General features: G+C 34.3%; 1 protein-coding gene across 1 annotated transcript in view; it reads right to left on the bottom strand.

The window, feature by feature from the left end:
* Positions 1-3,462: 3,462 nt before the first annotated feature.
* The window catches only part of LOC131874448 (uncharacterized), a 79,666-nt gene continuing 64,031 nt past the window's right edge, over positions 3,463-19,097 (bottom strand). Inside the window, exons 2-3 of the mRNA XM_059217830.1 lie at positions 4,132-4,447; positions 3,463-3,478 (exon numbers count right to left, since the gene is read on the bottom strand). Of these exons, the coding sequence (XP_059073813.1) occupies positions 3,463-3,478; positions 4,132-4,447 (332 nt within the window). The remainder of the gene's footprint in view (positions 3,479-4,131; positions 4,448-19,097) is intronic.

Here is a 19,097-nt window from a genome sequence, read left to right on the forward strand (position 1 = left end):
ATCTACATTTCAGATGGTTCATGATTTGGTGTTCTGCAAGTTATCTTTCTAGTCCGAATTGTTGTTGTTAAGTATTCTTGAGGGTTAGTGTGTTGATTGATAGAGATTTGAATAAGTGGTGTTGGTGCAGCTATTGTGGATGGTTCTAATGTGCTTGTTGGTGTTTCTTGATCATGTCCTATTTGTTTTGGTGTTTCTCATTGATCCTTGTGCGTGGTATTGGTAATTTTGTTGATCCAGTGATATTCTTCATGTTATGCGGTATTTTTGGTGGTGTAGCGTGTTGCGGTCATCCTTGGCAAGATTTCCGATGGTGATGCATGTTCGTGGATTTGATTTAGGTCCATGCTATGTCATCTAAGGTATTATATTGGTCCAGTGGTATATTTATGTATTGTATGATGTAATTTTGTAATTAAGGGTTGAGGGTTTGGCTGACCTTGTAGTCACGATTGATGAATTGTATAAATAGGTGTTAGATTCATGTAATTCGTGTGTTGATGTGGTGTCTGCATTATTAGAGAGTGGTGTATGTGTGCATAAGTGAATTTATTCTCAGGTATGGTGTACTGAGCAGAGATTGTTGCAGAGCAGACAAATGAGCTTAACCATAACTATCATCAGGCACTAGTAGATGCTATTTTTGTAGCTCATGTAATCCAGATTGTAGTCTGATAATTGTAAGGTAGTGAACCTTCCCTAAGTTTTGGAGCCTTATGGGTCATTATATTTTGAGCAGTGAGCTATAAGTAGTTTGCCTGAATACAAGTGCATTTCCCATTGTAATATTTACACATACTACTACAGAGTATCATGTTGTTGTGGGTAGGTTCCCACCGTGGTTTTTCCCTTAACCGGGTTTTCCATGTCAAAACTCTTGGTGTTATGTGTGTTTCTATTATTGTCTTAATCTTTATTCTTGTTGTAGTTGATCAAATCTGAGATTGTGGTTAAACTATTCAATCTATCTATAAGCAGTTTGCCTGAATACAAGTGCATTTCCCATTGTAATATTTACACATACCACTGCAGAGTATCATGTTGTTGTGGGTAGGCTCCCACCGTGGTTTTTCCCTTAACCGGGTTTTCCATGTCAAAACTCTTGGTGTTATGTGTGTTTCTATTATTGTCTTTATCTTTATTCTTGTTGTAGTTGATCAGATCTGAGATTGTGGTTAAACTATTCAATCTAGTGAAAATTGATTCACCCCTCCTCTCAGTTTTCCTTCTTTGTTGTTGCCAAAATTGACATCAATGACAACACTACATTCCACCAACTCTAATATCCAACATATACATCATATTCTTTTCCAACCTCTAGCTAATCATGGAAACTTTACCCTTGATTACCTTTTGCCTCAAAAACCTCAACCACTTAAACCTTATCAAGATATCACTTTCCTTTTCTATCAAAAGTTTAAATCTAATAAGATAATTACCTTAGATAATCCTTCAAGGTCCACTTTGACTGCTCTTCCTAAAGATCCTTCATTGTTAATGGATATGGAAGTAGCTCATCCTACTCCACATTCTAGATTGAGAACCCTTCTTACTCCTACCATATCTCCTATATATGTTGTGGTTCCACCTCCAAAATCCTATGAAAGACAGAGAGAAAAATGCCCATTATCTTCTATCTCTCAACCTAGAGTGATTCCTTTCATTCCTAGAGTAAAGGAAGAAAATGAATCAATGTTGAGTGATTCTCAACCTTATTCTACACAATCTTCCAGTCATAACCAAGGAAATTATAGTACGAGAGAATATTGATAAAGATGTCATTCCAAGGCTTGTGAGCTTACTTCCAAAGGTGATTCTTCTCTTAAGCAATCAAATGGTGATTTTATGTCATCTTTCCAACCTTCACTCAATCCTATGGAGGATCTTTACCTTGACCAAACCTCACCAAAAGTTGAATTTTTTGATTACTAATGATTTTTCTTCTCCTCCTCCTCATATTAGATCTCCTATTGTGATTAATTTGGATGATAATTATGATGATAATGTTGATACTAATGATGATTTATCATTGATCTTTTCCAAAGCTTTAACTTTAGCTCCTAGTGACACACATAGTGATCCATCATTAGACCATGGTCCTTGTTTGACACTAGAGATAGCTCCATCTACTATACTAGCCATAGCTCCATTAGTATTTTATCCACCATTTCTAAATAATGTTGAGCAAGATTGGGAGGTAGATGATTTGCTAGACTAACTCATTCATGTGGTATATTATTATGTGTGTTTTCTTGCATGTAAGCTGATCCTTGTAATGTAATGCTTGTTTGGATGACCCTTGTTGCTCTGTTAACACAAGGCTACAATGAGACTGGCCCTATCGTAACATTCCTCTATTTGTATCATAATTCTTCTATACGTTGTATACATGTTATGTCGTGAATGTGATTTAGTATTGTCTATTTGTGGACAATACCAAGCGCTGAGATCTTTTTGTTCTTTTCCATGTTGACCCAAAGAGGACTAAAGTTGGGCCTAATTGATTGTTCTCTAGTTAAAATAAATGGATTGTAAATGATTCCTAACTTCCGCATGTTTAGACTAGTGGGCACTAATCCCCCCTTTGCACAATCCTAACTACACCAAATCTCATTTCAATAAATAAAATTTCTCTCCAACCTATATTTTTTGCAACTTTGTTTGAACTTCCACTTTGATGCTTGAGGATAAAAATATACAATTATAAGAATTCTACCCACTTCATGTGCAACTAATTAAGCTTAGTTTTTTTGTTAATGAGTTACACAATGTGATGATCCGTGTGCAGAACAAACCTTTTAGGAAGCAAATAATTATGCTTCTTCTTTAAGCTTATACTATGGCATATAATTCTTGATTATAAACAAAATACCTCTTCTTATAATCAATTATTTTTTCACAAAATCATGCAATAGGTTTTCCTTCTTGGCTAAGAACAAATCCTATGACTATCACACTAGCATCACTATTGGAGTTGAGAAAATACAACACCACAAGGGCCCAAATGATCTCTGCAAGCTGAAAAACTTGTTATAAGGAGAAGCAAGGAAGCAAATCACAGAAGAAAGAAATAGACATAAAATATGCTCAAAAAGAGAGAGCTCAATATTCACAAAAATGTAATGTAATAATCCTCCTTCTTCTTACAAAGAAAATAAAGAACTTAACCTTTAATAGGTCAAGAAACCCTAAAAGGGAAAAACTAGGTTTGCACATAATAATTAATAGAAGAATTAATTATTATGCACCTAAAGTTAGCTTAAGTGTAAAAGAGATAAAGGGAACTTAAATAATTAAACAAATATTGTTTAATTAATCAAGTAAATACCCGAATGCTTTAACACCCCCCCTTAAGCTAGACTTAGAGAAAAACTCGAAACAAAAATAGATAGCTGCAGATCTGAAGCTCTGATACCATGTTGGAGTTGAGAAAATACAACACCACAGGAGCCCAAATGATCTCTACAAGTTGAAAAACCTGTCACAAGAAGAAGAATGTTTTTTACATTACACATTTTTGTGAATATTGAGCTCTCTCTTTTTGAGCATATTTTCTGTGTATTTGTTCCTTCTGTGATTTGCTTCCTTGCTTCTCCTTGTAATAGGTTTTTCAGCTTGCAGAGATCATTTGGGCTCTTGTAGTGTTGTATTTTCTCAACTCCAACATGGTATTAGAGCTTAAGATCTGCAACTATATGTTCTTGTTTTGAGTTTTTCTGCATTGGAAGCAGATCTAAGGTTTCAGGAATTTTTTTTATGTACTTAGGGATTGGCCTTTTTTCTAAGCACTTTAGGCTTAAACTAACCTCACCATCATGCTCAAAAGGCCGGAAAACCCCTATGGTCATATAAAATTTGACCTATTTTGGTTCCTGAGCCTCTGGGAGTATTTTTTTCTCCAGATCCAGGTTGTACGACCCTGGCATGCAGTTCGAGAAAAAAAAATTTCAAATTTTTTTTTTAATTTTTTTGCCTTTTTTATGGCATGTAGGCTGAAATTTGATTTTTTGTAAAAAAAGTTGAAATTTTTTTTTTAAAAAGGCGATAGTTGTTTTTTTTCAAAAAAAAATAAAAATATATATATATTTTTTGCAAAATTTTTTTTTGGGGTTGTTGTTTTTCGCAGTGTACCGGGCTGACAGTCCGTCCCCCTGCCAGCCTCGACCCCCGGCCCCATGTCGACCTTGTCTTCCGGCCCCCGCCGCCGCCGACCTCCCTGCAGCCCCATCGCCACCGGCCTCTTTGCGGCCCCCGCCGCCCGACCCAGCCCTGTCGTCGCTGGCCTCCCTGTGGCCCCCGTCGCCCGGCCCTGCTCCGTTGCCGTCGACCTCCTTGCAGCCCCACCGCCGCCGACCTCCCTCTGGCCCAGCCGGAATTCGTCGTCCGGCCACCGCTGCAAACCCCCGGCCACTGGAGCTCCACCCGGTCGCCACCGGAATGCCACCCACTGGCCACCTCCGCTTGCCAGAGCCACTAGACTACCGCTTTCTCTTGTTTTGAAGGGGGGTTTGGTTTTTTGGTCATATCTTGGGCATATGGAGTCATTTTTTTGAAAACAAATAGGCATTGGAAAGATGGTTCCGAGACGGACCTCATGGTGTTGGTAATTTTTTTCAATTTTTTTGTTTGACTGTGATTTTTTCCAGTCAACGTGAGGTCTTATTTTTGCACTCTAGAAGCCGTAGAATGAGCATCCGACCTCCATTTTTTGAAAAGTTTATATTTTTGGAAAGCGTGTGCTGTGTATTTTCCATCCATTTGAGTTTTATTTCTAGATTCTACTCCATGCATATTTTATTCAGTTTTTTTTCTTTTCAGCACTATGGTGGATATCTTGGTTGTTTCAAGTCCTAGGATCTCTTCTCTGAGTAGGATGTCTCAGTTTTTTCTGTTCTTTCTGTTTCCAGTCTTATTATCATTATAGCATTGTATTTATGCAAACACACTAAGATAAAGTGCCATCATGCATTGTTTACTTGGGATCTTGCATATCTCGTGCCTTGTTGTATATGCACTACTTATAAAGTGCCATGAGGGGGTTGATGTTTGCCTATTGTTTGCCATCTTCATTTGTCTAGTGAGTGTTCCTTCCATGAAATTCACCTCATGATGTGTGTCAAGTGAGTGTTCCTTCCATGACACCATGTACTTTTCTCAACACCTTTGATGTTCCTGGTTCTTCGTCATGCAATTCTTGTTGGCTATTCTTTTCAGTGTACCTGTCCCTCTCCCTCTTCAACATTATGGGGAGGTTTGCCCTGTTGGTTCTAATGCTTCCGTGGTTTGATTGATCAATTCTTCAGGCTTTGGTGTTTTCATGCCATCTGTATCTTCGATTTTAGTTGTTTGCCTTGTTTGCCTTCTGATTCGAGTAGTGTCATTTGAGGGCACTCATACAGATCATAGTCTTCTCTACCTGGTCATGTTCTATTTCAGTGGAGGTTCTTCAGATTAGCAATTATTCTTCAACAGAGTTTGCAGGTTCTTCATGCTTCAGTGGTTTTCTTTTCCATCTCTTTTTGGAGTAGAGTTTTTTCCCACGTGGTTTTCTCTATTTCTCTAGTTTAGAGAGATTTCATTGTATTTGGGTACCTGAATAGGCCTTGTTGCCGGGACCCATCTTTATTGCTTTCAGTAGCAATTCTAGGTTTTTGCTTCTCCCTAAGTCTAGCTTAAGGGGGGGTGTTAGAGTATTCGGGTATTTACTTGATTAATTAAACAATATCTGTTTAATTATTTAAATTCCCTTTATCTCTTTTACACTTATGCTAACTTTAGGTGCATAATAATTAATTCTTTTATTAATTATTATGTGCAAACCTAGTTTTTCCCTTTTAGGGTTTCTTGACCTATTAAAGGTTAAGTTCTTTATTTTCTTTGTAAGAAGAAGGAGGATTATTACATTACATTTTTGTGAATATTGAGCTCTCTCTTTTTGAGCATATTTTCTGTGTATTTCTTTCTTCTGTGATTTGCTTCCTTGCTTCTCCTTGTAACAGGTTTTTCAGCTTGCAAAGATCATTTAATATTGGTTCTTGGTAACCATCTTTAATAGTTCAAAATTCTTATTGGTTACTGTTTTCCACTTAAATTCCCTTTTAATCTCCCCTTATTGCTTTATTTATGGGTGCACATATCCTAATAAACTTTCAAATAAACCTATGGTATTGTGTGAGGTGAAAAATGACGATGACAAACTATATTTGCAAAACCACAAAGATCCTACCACAATAAACCCTAGTTCTACAATAAAACATTCACCATACACCAATGAAGAAACCTAAGAACATGCAAATCAACAAATTGAAGCAATAATATCATTTAAATGCCACGTAGGGTTTGATCTCTATTGTCTCCTATCTCCATTGATCTTGTTTGATATATTTGCTCTCAGAGTTTGTATGTGCACAAGAGCTCAACAGAGAACGGATTGTGGTTGTGAAGTCGCTTGATTGCAAGAAGACTTGATAGACGCATTAGTTAGGGTTGTAAAGAATGAGAGTATCCTCTTATATATAAGACACTTTAGAAAATGGAGGGATAAGATTAAGAAATGAAAGAAATAAATGGTTGGCTAGGATTAAAGGGTAGGTAGAAGGTGGGTAGAAGAAATAATAAAATAATGAAGGGGGTAGGTAGAGGAAAATTAGGAGATAAATGACATGTGTCATGAAGAGAAAAAGCTAATGAATTAATTAATTAAATAAAAATTCATTTAATTAATAGAGGAAGTGGGACCAATAAAATAAATAAAATATTTATTTAATTTTGGGAAAAGATAATTTAAATAAATAAAAATATTTATTTAAATAAGGAAAGGCTAGAAGAGGATTAATGACTTAAATAAATAAATAAAAATCTATTTAATTAAGAATGCTTAGGATAAAATAATTAAATAAATAAAATATTTATTTAATTAAGCTAGGACAATTTTAGGTGTCTACAGGTATAAGCTAGCAAACCATGGAAACATCAAACTTCATTCACACTCCTAGGTTTAGACCACTCTATTATAACATGTACTTCTTCTAGATCCATTTGAAGCCCTTGTGATGAGATAACATATCCCAAATAGACCAACTTATCTATAAAACTACATTTCTTTAGGTTCACCAATAACTTTTCCTCCTCGATCCTTTGTAGAACTTTCTAAACATGCACTAAATAATCTTCCTTGCTGCTGCTAAAAAATATGATATCATCAAGATAAACAATGACAAATTTTTTTTTCTTGTATGAAGTTTCTAGATTTGATTGTGATGGAAATTTTTGACCATAAAAAATTTCCAACACAATCAAATTCAGAAACTGCATACACAATTTTTCCTAAAATGGTTGCAACACAATCACATTTTTTCCTAAAATGGCTTCAACACCTTGTTCATTGACCATATAAATGGAGTAGGTTTATTTGTTAATCTAAAGGGAATTACTAACCCTTCATATAACTCCTCCTTGGTCTTCAAATAAGTCTTCCACACATCACTCTCTTTTATCCTAATTTGGTGATACCCACTTTTCAAATCAATTTTAGTAAAATATTCAACCTTTCCCAAGCAATCCACAAGATCATCCATTTTAAGTAAATAAAATTGATACATAATAGTTATCATTTTGATGGATGTCACTTCCATGCACATCTAGCACTCACCATCCTTTTTTGGTGTTAACACAAATGGTACAACACATAGGCTAAGATTCTCCCTGATCAACCCTCTTTCTAATAACTATTGCACTAGCTTGTCTACCCCTTCATTTTCTATAAGTGTCAATCTATAATAAACCTTATAGGGTAAAATTTCCACTGGATTTAAATAAATATGATAGCTAATGCTCCTCATAAGTGGTAGTCCTTTAAGAAACTCTTTGGGCACAATTTCATCAAATTCTTCTAGCAACTCCTTTACTTCTAGAAAGGCATGCCATTGCTACTAATTGTTGCATCTACTTGCAACACCTTAAAAACTATTGCAAAACATAAATTTTCATCTTTAATATTCTTCAAAAATTATTTTCCTGACACTAGCATTATCCTTGGACCACTTTCGACCTCTTCTTCTTTAGTTACCATGTTTTCTTTCACATTTATCCAAAGTGTAAGTATTTTCTCTCCCATCATGGATTGTCTTTATCTCTAATTGACATGGTTTTCCTAGGAGAAAATGGAATACATCCATAAGCATGATATCACACCACATGTCATTTTCATAAGTGCCTATTTGAAAAATTACTAGGCATTTCTAATCAACATGACTTGGTGCTCTTTTTGTAGTCATGAGACCTTGTAAGGGGTAGGATGAGATGTCCTTTTTAAACCCAACTAATCCATCTAATGGAAAAATGTTGTCATTGATGTCAAAGGTGCTGGTCAATTTCATCATCATTGTCAGGGTATCTGAATTGATGTCAAGATTACAGTTACTATCATGTCTCTGTATGTGCATTTATTTCTTAAGAGGATCCAAAAGGACTTTGTCATGTCATGATGATAATATCTATTGTGTAATGTTTTTTGTATCATCTTTTATCTATTAATGTTGTCTGAGGTGACTTGAAAAGGGTTTGTGGAATGTTTTAAGGTTTATTCCTCAGACAGTGTGTTTATAGTGGGAATTTTTTGTGCTTCACAGTTGAGAGTTATGGCCTATAGTTTGGAACTAAAGTAAAGTTACTCATGTTGTTTCAAATTTCAAAGTTTCATGGGTTGAGCTTCAATAGAAAGAAAGAAAGTCATGACAGAGTGCTCACTGTGCATGTTGATAGACTGAGTTGATGTGCTAGAGGTTTGTAATATGTGCCCATTGGAGATAGTGTGTGTATGACCATTAGGACTAGATTAAGATACAATGGGTAACAAATAGCATGATATTTCTTTTGGAGTAACATGTAGGCTTTTGGACCTGACCTATTACATGTTTGGTTAATGAATTTGTTATGGCCGGCTCACAGATGTTGTAATTATGTTTTATTTTAACATGTGAATGTAATTATCATTGTAACTCATCAATAGTTGATCTAGGTTCATTCCTAGTGTGTCCATTATTGTAATATATATAAGGAGAGGGTTATGTGTGATTATTTGGGCGATGCAATGTGAGTTGCATCCCAATCATTGTGCGATTTAATCAGAAGATAATATGCATTGTGTTAAGTATTTCCAAAGTTTTTCAAATTAGAGAGAAACTGAGTATTTAGCTGCGAAGGTTTAAAATTCATATCTTTTTGTATATTGGTGAGATTGGTGTCTCACATCCTCAGTTGGTGCTCAAATCTTGGATTAGGGGATTGGTGTCTCCTACAGGTTGATGTTTGCAAATGTATTTGGGAATTGGTGTCTTTGGTAGGTTGGTGCCTACTTCATATTGTAAGTGATCTATTATTTATGAGGCTAGATTTGGATAGTAGATCCAAGCAATTATCCTCATTGTGGTTTTTTCCTTATGGGTTGCCACATATATATGGTATTCTCTTGTGTGTTTGCATGTTTATGCTTATCATTTTATTTGTTTTTTTAACATTAATGTATGATCTAGAACTATTTCTAATGATATGTTGGATTAGAGGTTGGGTTTTTGGCATATACTGAATTACCCCTCCTTGAAGTGTATTGTTTGTCCTTCACCATCATCTTAACTAACACTAAATTATTAGTGCTCACACTATCTATTATGACCTTACAACATTTTTCACTTTACATACTATTTTAAGCAAAAAATTCTTTTGATAGGTTTATCTTCTCTTTTGGATAGCTTCAATAATGTCATCTCCATCATAAGTGCTTGTCCTCTCTCATTTTCATCTAGTTGACTAGCATACCTTATAGCTTGTGTATTTCCTTTGGCTACATGTGCACATGTAGCCTTTATCCTTCTTGATCCTTCTTGCCTATGTAAAATCTATGGACTGACTATCCACATGTAAAATGAGTTCCTTGGAAACCTCTACCTATGCCTCTTCAATATCCATCTCTACCTCACATAGGGTATGGCGTTTCTCTTGTTTCATCTCTCTCCTTTTGAATTTTTCAAGGGCTAACCTCCTTACAAGTGTTGTATTTTTATATTTTTGTCCTCTTCCTTTGGTAAATTTGTCTTTGCCTTTTGCTACCCCTTGCTTTCTTGTCAATTCTTCTCTACCTTGAGGGCACACTGATATGTTTCTTCTACAATTCACAAAATAACCAAGCTAAAATCATCTTGAATATTCAACATCAGCTCATTAAAATATCTAGATACCTTTTCATGGTCTAATTAATTATGATCTAATCTTATTAAAATTTTATAAAACTCCTATATATAAGATTTCACACTTAACTCTCTTTTGTTTAAATTATGTAGTTTCTTGAGTAGTTCAAGTTGATAATCATAAGGGAGAGATAAACTTAGTGTTCATATTTATCCCTACTTGATCCCATTGAGTGATATTATTTCTACCATTCCCCCTTCTCTCATCTTGCACTGCCTTCCACCAAAGTGTTGCATGACCTTTCAATTTTGCTTAGGCAACTTTTTCTCTTTTTGAGTCCTCCACTTCATCATATTTAAAGTATTCATCCATTTCTATCATCCAATAAATTATCTCATTTAGTTCTAAACTCCTCAAGAAGATTGGTAAATCCATCCTCGTTCCCTTTCCAATATTGAAGATGCCCTCATTAATGTTCTTTCTCATACATCCATATTTGCATCTACATTTTCACCTTCTCGTCTTTCTATATCTAATTCATTATATTCACTATTAGTATCTTCATGTGCTCTCCCCCTTCCTATTCCACCTTCTATGAAATCTATTTTTGCCACCCCTTAGGGCCATTATTTTAAAATTCAGTGGTGAAAAGTGACATTCAAAAGAAAGCTTACACACATCAACAAATAATGCATGTGCTCCTTTCCAACATGACATTGTTAAATTTAATTATGTTTGTGAGAATAAATTTCCAAAAGAACTCATTTTAATGGAAATACAAAAGAAAATTCACAAAGACAAAGAAACAAAGTTGTGGAGAACATTTTGAAAAAAATTGTGAGCATAAAAGGTTGAATCTGCTCAAAGATACAGTTAATTTTAATACTTTCTTAGCTTGTTGTGTGTTGCAAGGCAATTTGAAAGGGGTTAATAAGTTCAAATATCAGTGTATGATGTATATTTATTTTCTCTCATAATTCTACTAAAATCATTCGCCAAGTAGAATTCATCTTTGTGCTTACAAAATTCAATCACCGCGATGTATAAGTACTTAGGCTATTCATCTGGTTTGTCCAATGCCTTGCCAAAAATTGGAGACGCTAAGCTAGGGTACATAAATTTAAATTACTTTTGGGAGAGAATTAATAATTAAAACATACCCCCAATGACACAATAATTAGTAGAGAGTAGGTTATTACAAGTTATTTCTTTTTTGGTAGTAGTGAAATGTACAGACCTAGTGGTTAAACGCATAAACCATTACGACCTCGAGATCAAGGAAATAAAAAATAATAATAATAGGTTTTATTTATTTATTTATTTTATTTATAAATAATAATATTTTTATTATCATAGTGACCAAAGAAACTTTTAGCTCCTACTTGTATTTGCCTAAGAGGGAAGCATATATAAATTAAAACTTCATTCTCTCTTATCAACATTTTTAGAAGAAGTGTCGGTGTAAAAACACAATTGCTCGAGAGTGGAATGCAATTCAAAAGAAAGGTAAATCTCAATTTTCTAAGAGGCTACACATGTCCAATTTTGTTTAATAAATTTCAGACATTATAGTCCTCTTGCATTGACTAAATGGTAGTGAAAATGCCCTCGATTTTCAGGAGTGTTGTATTTATTCATCCAAATACTTATTCATGGTGAATGGTTTCTTGATTTGATTTATCTCATTAGTGACCAAATGCATTTGATCATGGTCTATTTTTTGATTAACAAGTTCTTTTATCTATCTTCTTACTTATTATGCTCTAGATCATGGCTAGGCTTACACCCAATGGAAGTCCATGATGAAATGATTTAGATCTATGGCTATTGTACTTAGCTTTAATTAGAAAGCAATTATAAGAGTTTCAGAAGAGTGAATGATGCATTCACTATGTGAATGGTGAGAGAAATCCAAGGAGATATGAGCTTGAGAATATTGTTGGGAAATGAAGTGGTATACACCTTGCATAATGTTTTGTAATTGTGTTATTTATTTATTATGTGTGTGGTGTACATAGATGTGTATCATATAGAGATTCCATAGGAATATTTTTGGGGCCACTTTGAAGTTGTATTGTAATATTGTAATATTATATTATAATTATTTAATATTGGTTAAATATATTTAAAAAGTGAAAACTTAATACACAATATTAAATGTGGGGTCAATAGTTAGGTAGCCCATGGTTTTAGCACATGGTTTTAGTCACATGGTTTTTTGTAATACCACTTGGTGGTTTTGTGGGAGCTTGACTCTATAAAAGCAACCACAAGGTTAGTTGTTTATAGTTGGCAAGTTAGTATTTGTGGGGGTTGGAAGCATGGCATGGGATGTGTGATTACATGCTTCTTCACATTGAGTACTTGTAGGTGGCTTATGGTAATGTTGCATTGTTGAATAATACATGGTAGGTGGATACTTTTGGAGGTAAGGTTTTTCCCTCATGAGGGTTTCCCAAGGGTATATCTTGTGTCATCTTATATGGGTATGTTGTCTATTCTTTTGGATGTGGACTTTGAGCACTTGTTTGCATTGATTTATCCTTTGGGTTATGTGGAAATTATCTATATGAGGCTACAAGATTCCTTTCATTTGGTATCAAAACCATGGTTGTGATTGTATAACCCTAAGAGTCTTATCTATGGATTGCATGAAAGAATGAAACACATGGTAAGATATGAGGGTTTTGTTGCAAGTTGTTATTTGCATATTGGTGTTTCAAGGTTGCAGATTTGTGAGCAATTTTTTCAGATATTGATTTATAAAAATTCATTTAAAAATGGGTTTCTCTTGAATGTTTTTTTTTAAAGGTTTTGAGGTGGAGGTTTTACAAATGGCCTCCTGGATAGAAACAAACCTCATGATTGTATTTAAAAAGGCCTAAGTGGTGAATTTTAACATAAAATTTGACCCCTTTGGTGAATTTGGACCAAGTTGCAAAATAATTTAGGTCATACGATAGTATAGCTATATGACTCAATTACAAGCGCAAAAAAAGAAAACTTGCATGTTGAAAATAATTAAAATACTAGTTCAACAATGATCCATCATTAGAGCATGGTCCTTGTTTGACACTAGAGATAGCTTCATCTATTGTACTAGTTGTAGCTCCTTTAGCATTTTATCCACCATCTCTAAATAACATTGAGCAAGATTGGGAGGTAGATGATTTTCTAGACTAAATCATTTTTGTAGTAGATTCTTTTGTGTATTTTATTGCATTTAATTTGATCCCTATAATATGATGTTTGGTATGTCTTTGTGTTCGTTAAGATCTCTTTATATTACCCTTATTGCTAGAAGATACCGGTACAGGGAGCATGTATATAGAAGTGGTGCACCCCTATGCACAAACAGATGTAAGATACGTGATTGTAGAGGAATTCAATGCTACCAAGATTAATTTAGAACCTTCAACTAGAGATGGATATGTACATGATGCAATTTTCAAGTAACAACTACCAAGTTGGTGGGGAGAACAACCAGAGATAAGAAGACAAAAGATGAATTAAAGCATCACGTAAAGTTTTTGATCAATTCTTTTAAATTATTATTGATCCCTCTCCTCAATCATAAGTCAAATAGATGCCTCTTTTGAGCCAAATTCAACTTTTGGAAAAGAAATGGTTGGTAAGGTTCACAAATACAAATCTTATTGCAAAGTCACAAAAAGCTTGGGTTGAAAATTTTGTGGTTAAAAGGAATTGAATTTATCCAAGAAATAAGAAAGATCTATGATGACACCGAGTTGCTGAAAAAGGATATTGAAGTTGAGATTATAAATACTAAGAGTGGAGAATCTCTATGTTAATAAGCAGATAGTGACTAGAAGGAATCACATGTGGAAGAAATGAATAGAGTGGAAATTCACTTTCTTGAAGCAAAATGTTATAGAACAAAAAAAAATTGATAAAAGAGTGCAATCAAGTTAGGTATGATATTAAAAAAAAATTGTTAAATATTGGTGTCAATTTGAAAAATATGGAGCAGAAGATGAAGAAATGGAAATGTTGAAAAGTGATTTTGGAAAGATGATTAAGGATTTGTTCAATGAATAGTCATTATGTGTAGAAAAAATAAGAAAGATAGCCATGATTGACTAAGATTTACCGCATTATGATGATAATCCATAAGCTTTTGTAGCTAAGTTGGATCAAACTAAAGGTAATAATCCCTTTGGAAATCAAGAACTAAGAACGTTATTATTCCACAAGAAGGTAAAATACCTTTGATTACCAAGGAGTTGAGAGACTACAAAGCCAAGTGTGCAACCCAGTCAACCCAGAGATGGAGACAATGTTGAATCAAAAAATGTGCCACTACATCAATAGTTTACTTCATATTTGGTTGTTTAAAATTTTTAAGGTATGCAATGTAAATTATTTTACAAATGTTTTGAAATACTCTTTAAAAGAAGTAATTATTTGATTACATTTAGAATTTTCAATATGTAACCAAAATTTTTTACGAGGATCATGGTTATCATTATGAATCTCAAATAAGAGAAAGACAATAAAAGTTAGAAAAATTACCAATTTTTGAGAAGGTTGTAAGTATGTGAGCCTAGAATTTAAAATATTTAGAGACTAAGAAATCTATTATTGTCTATGTGTCATAAAATTTATTTATGCATTATCATTCTTCTGTGTGAGTATGATAATTACTTCAAGTATTTTATCTTCTTTTATTAGTAAAAATTCATTAAGGAAATCTTTCATTTCTTAAGGTGATAAATTAGTTGGTGCTCTAATTATTGCCTTGAGATATTTATGCATTCATGAGCATACAAAAATTACATTATTATTTATTCTTTTCTATGTAAATAAGTTTTCAAAGGCCTTTAAAAATCACACCATACATTTTTATCTAAAAACAAATAATCTTAAGAGGGAGTTGTACCTCTAAAAAAAAGGGAAGCTAATAATCAAATAACTTGCCCAACTACTAGTTAAGAATATATTTATTAAATAGTGCAAATAGAGTTAAAAATATAAAATACATAAAGACAATTTCATTAACCAACATTCTTGCTTGTTCTTCTTCTTTTCTTCATTGTTTTTTGTTCTCTTTTTTCCCCTTCTTCTCTTCTTCTTCAATTGTTACTACTTATTAAGTTGCCATTAGTTTTATGTCCAAAGTCATTCTATATACTCTAGTCGGTTTCTACTACCGAAACACTCAGTCAGTATGCACAAAACAGTCAATTATAGAAGAAAGTATTCATAGAGCCCAGTATACACTGAGCTGTCTATCGAGTAACACTGTATGTCTACCAAGCAGCAATAATGATACACCAAGTGAAACGTGTTACCAGATTCATTGAACCTAGACACACATGTGGAAACGTGTTACAAGATCAAGGAACAAAGAACCGTTATCACATTGGAAATTGCACTTAAGGATTGTGTATGATTTTGAGGTCATCTATCCAATGAAATATTTTGTATGGTTATTCATTCGATAAATCATGTTTGTAAGATCGAAGCAATGAACCAGATCACCGACATAAGAGATCTATTTATACAACATGGATTGAGATCAGATAAAAAAAATATAGAGGTGTATGAAGCAAGACATGTGTGATACATAAGAAAGCATTGAGTGTTATGACTGTTACAGAGACACAGAGGTCACTGAGAAGGATTTCAGAGAACAGTCAAAGAACAGAGTAAACAGAAGGGTTTACCGAGTTATTCTATGGGTTACCAAGGTATGCTATAAGCAAGGTAATCTCATTTTGAGCACATAGAATCTGCTATAACATTTCAGATGTAAAGTTGCAGATATTTGTAAAGTTTTATTGTAATATTTTGAAGTTGTAAGAGAAACCTTTAATAGGGTAAAAGACTCTAACAAAGTCTATAAATTGTAAAGCCTTTAACCAGGTGCAACATTTAGAATAAGTGTTGTAAAATCCTTTAGCAAGGTAGATCTAAAAATCTTGATACTCCTAATAGGGTAAGCTATCAGAAATAGCTAAACATGTAGCTCTAACCGAGCACTCTTTATTATTGTAGTAGTGAAGTTGTGGGTGCCATCCCCACCGCATTTTTTCTCTCTAACCAAGAGTTTCTGCGTAACCAAAATATATGTGTTATGGAGTGAATCATGTATGATTGTTATTCATTTGTTTTAGCTTTATGTTATGTTACAACAGTTTTTGGTTTATGCATAACAGTAAAGATATTGTTGATAAAAGGATTTGAAGTACTGATTCACCCCTCCCCTCTCAGTACATTAGCTTTCCATATTGGGCCTAACAATTGGTATCAAAGCTTGAATCTTGGAAAAGGGTTTAACAGCCTAAAGAAAAAGATCTTATCAATGGAAGGCTATAAACAATCTCGGAGAATTGTGTATTTGCAAGAAGAGCTAGATCATGCTAATCAAGTGATTGCAGACATGCAAAGACAAATGCAAAAATCATTGAAAGTTAGAAGAAGATTGTCTGATGATTTGCAGGATTCTCAAGAGTTAGTGGAATAGATTGAGACATCATCTGAGAACAGTATATCTGAAGAGACTGAAGAGATGATTGGAGAACTGAAAGAAAAGAACAAAGCATTGACTGATCAGCTAAAAGCAATGAAAAGAGGACATGAACATTTCAGCAAACAGATGACTGAAAATCTTGATGCATTGAGGACAACTGAGGATAAAGTAAGAGATCTAGAAAGAGAAAAACAACAGCTTGAAGCATTAGTATCTGAAAAGAATGATGAAATCACTAGGATGATTGGAATACAAAGTAATCTGTTAGATCAATTGGGTTATGCACATCATGGGTTATGCACATCATGAAGCAAATCTGAAGGATAATGAGAATCAAGAATTGAAACTTGAAGTATCAAGGTTGACCGATGAACTTGAAAAAGAGAAGAAATCCAAAAAAACACTGAAGAAGAGTTATGAAGCATCGAAGATGTTGGATGAGCAACTAAATACAAGAAGACCCAACAAAGATACAGGACTCGGTTACAAAGGAAAAGACTCTACTGAGAAGGGAATCCACACTACCGAGAGAGGAGAATCATCAAAGCAAGCTGGAAACAAGAAGAACATCAAAGGAAAGAAACCTATTTGCAACTACTGTGGAAATCAAGGTCATACTACTAACTTGTGCCAAATCAGAAAAGGTAAGCAACCGAATGTCATTAAGTCTAATGGTTATTGTTACAATTGCAATAAATATGGTCACACATCTAATCAATGTAGGACAAAGTCTGTTAACAATTATCAGAAGGCAAAATTCAAAGGGTTTTGTAAAAACTGCAATAGATATGGACATAGTACCGAGAAGTGCTGGTTTAAGGAAAAGAACTATATGTGGTCTGCACACCGAGCAAATGCTAGAGGTTACCAGACTCACATAGATCCTTACCGACAGTATCCTGCAGTACCATGGGATTACAATACAAGGATATGGTGTGAATGTTGTGGAAGATATGGACATATAAGTGCCAACTGCTTTATAAGGTTTGGAATGAACAACCGAAGATCATGGAGAAATCTTGGTATGCCATGTTTTCATTGTCACAAAATTGGACACTTGGCTAGAGATTGCAGAGATCAACCTAGAGGAGATACTGAAGAAATAAAAGGCAAATTACAGATGATTTGGAAAAAGAAGGAAATTGTGTCAAATAAAAAAAGCACCTTACCTACCGAGTTAGGTGCACCTATTCCAAATTAATCGGTAAAGGTATGAAGGGACTGCATTCTCTCAAAGGTTAAATCTTAACAGTTCCTATTTTATCATGCACTTAATTCAAAATCTGCATAGTTAAAGATGCATTAGGAAATTTGAAATTTAATCAAGTCTTTTGGCAGCCTGTCTAGTCGGTGAATACAGGAAGAATGGCTACTCGGTAAAAGCATAAAAAGGAAGTGGTACTGAGTGCATTTAATGTCTTTTGACATAACTGCACGAAGCATGATAAGGCATATTGTGTACTTAAAGCTTTTTCATGATCATTTCACACTTACCAAGTTTTCAAGAAAGCAGAGCAAAGCGATTCAAGGCGATCAAACCACCTCCCGAGAGAATTTCAAGGTATTTACACATCGATCTCAAGCATTTCTAAGAACTAGTTTATCGATCACATCAATTGTGAATATCTGTTTTACATTTGCTAAGTGGGAAGCGTCTGTCATTTGAAAGTCTTCAAACCCTAGGAATCTTTTGTTAAGTGATTATCTGAAATCTGCAATGACACCTAAGATCCAGAAGCCCGTTGTTGTTGAGAACATTGAAAAGCCCTCACTGAAATATTCTTTAAATCCCAAAGTAGCTTCTGAACCGGATGATAAAACTACATTTTCACTCATTCCGGATAAGGTTTTACTAGTTGAAGATGTCAGATTCTTCACTAAGTGTCGTGTTGAGGAACTAGGTCATGTTGAAATCAAGGACACATATGATGAATTGTGTACTGATGGGAAATTGGATAGCAAGTATGAACACATCAAAATCAAGGGATTGACTGAAGCCCTAACCTATCCCTGTGTATTCAAACCCTAGTGGGTCAAGTTTGTTCTGAGCAGAGTTCATGATGATTTCATGTGGTTAGAAGAGCAACCATTTAAAATCTCCAAGGAAATCGTTCATTTGATCACCGGTTACCCTATCTTTGATCATGCCCGAGCTCTGGAAAATGATATCACAAAAGGAATTGATCACTCTAACTGGAGTTGAATCAGATTGTAGAGGATTGAAACTGAACAATGTGTCAGATGTAGAGCTGAAGTTTGCCATTAGAGTAATAGGTTATTGTTTCTTCCAATCGGCAAGGGAAAATAGTGTACCCTATGCAACAATCGACTTAGCATATAAAATTGTGAAGAAAGGAATGAAAATTGATCTTTGTGAAGTATTGCTGAAAAACCTGTTTGAGAATCTAAACACCATAAG

This window comes from Cryptomeria japonica, chromosome 3 (genome assembly GCF_030272615.1).
Source record: "Cryptomeria japonica chromosome 3, Sugi_1.0, whole genome shotgun sequence".
NCBI lineage: Eukaryota > Viridiplantae > Streptophyta > Pinopsida > Cupressales > Cupressaceae > Cryptomeria > Cryptomeria japonica.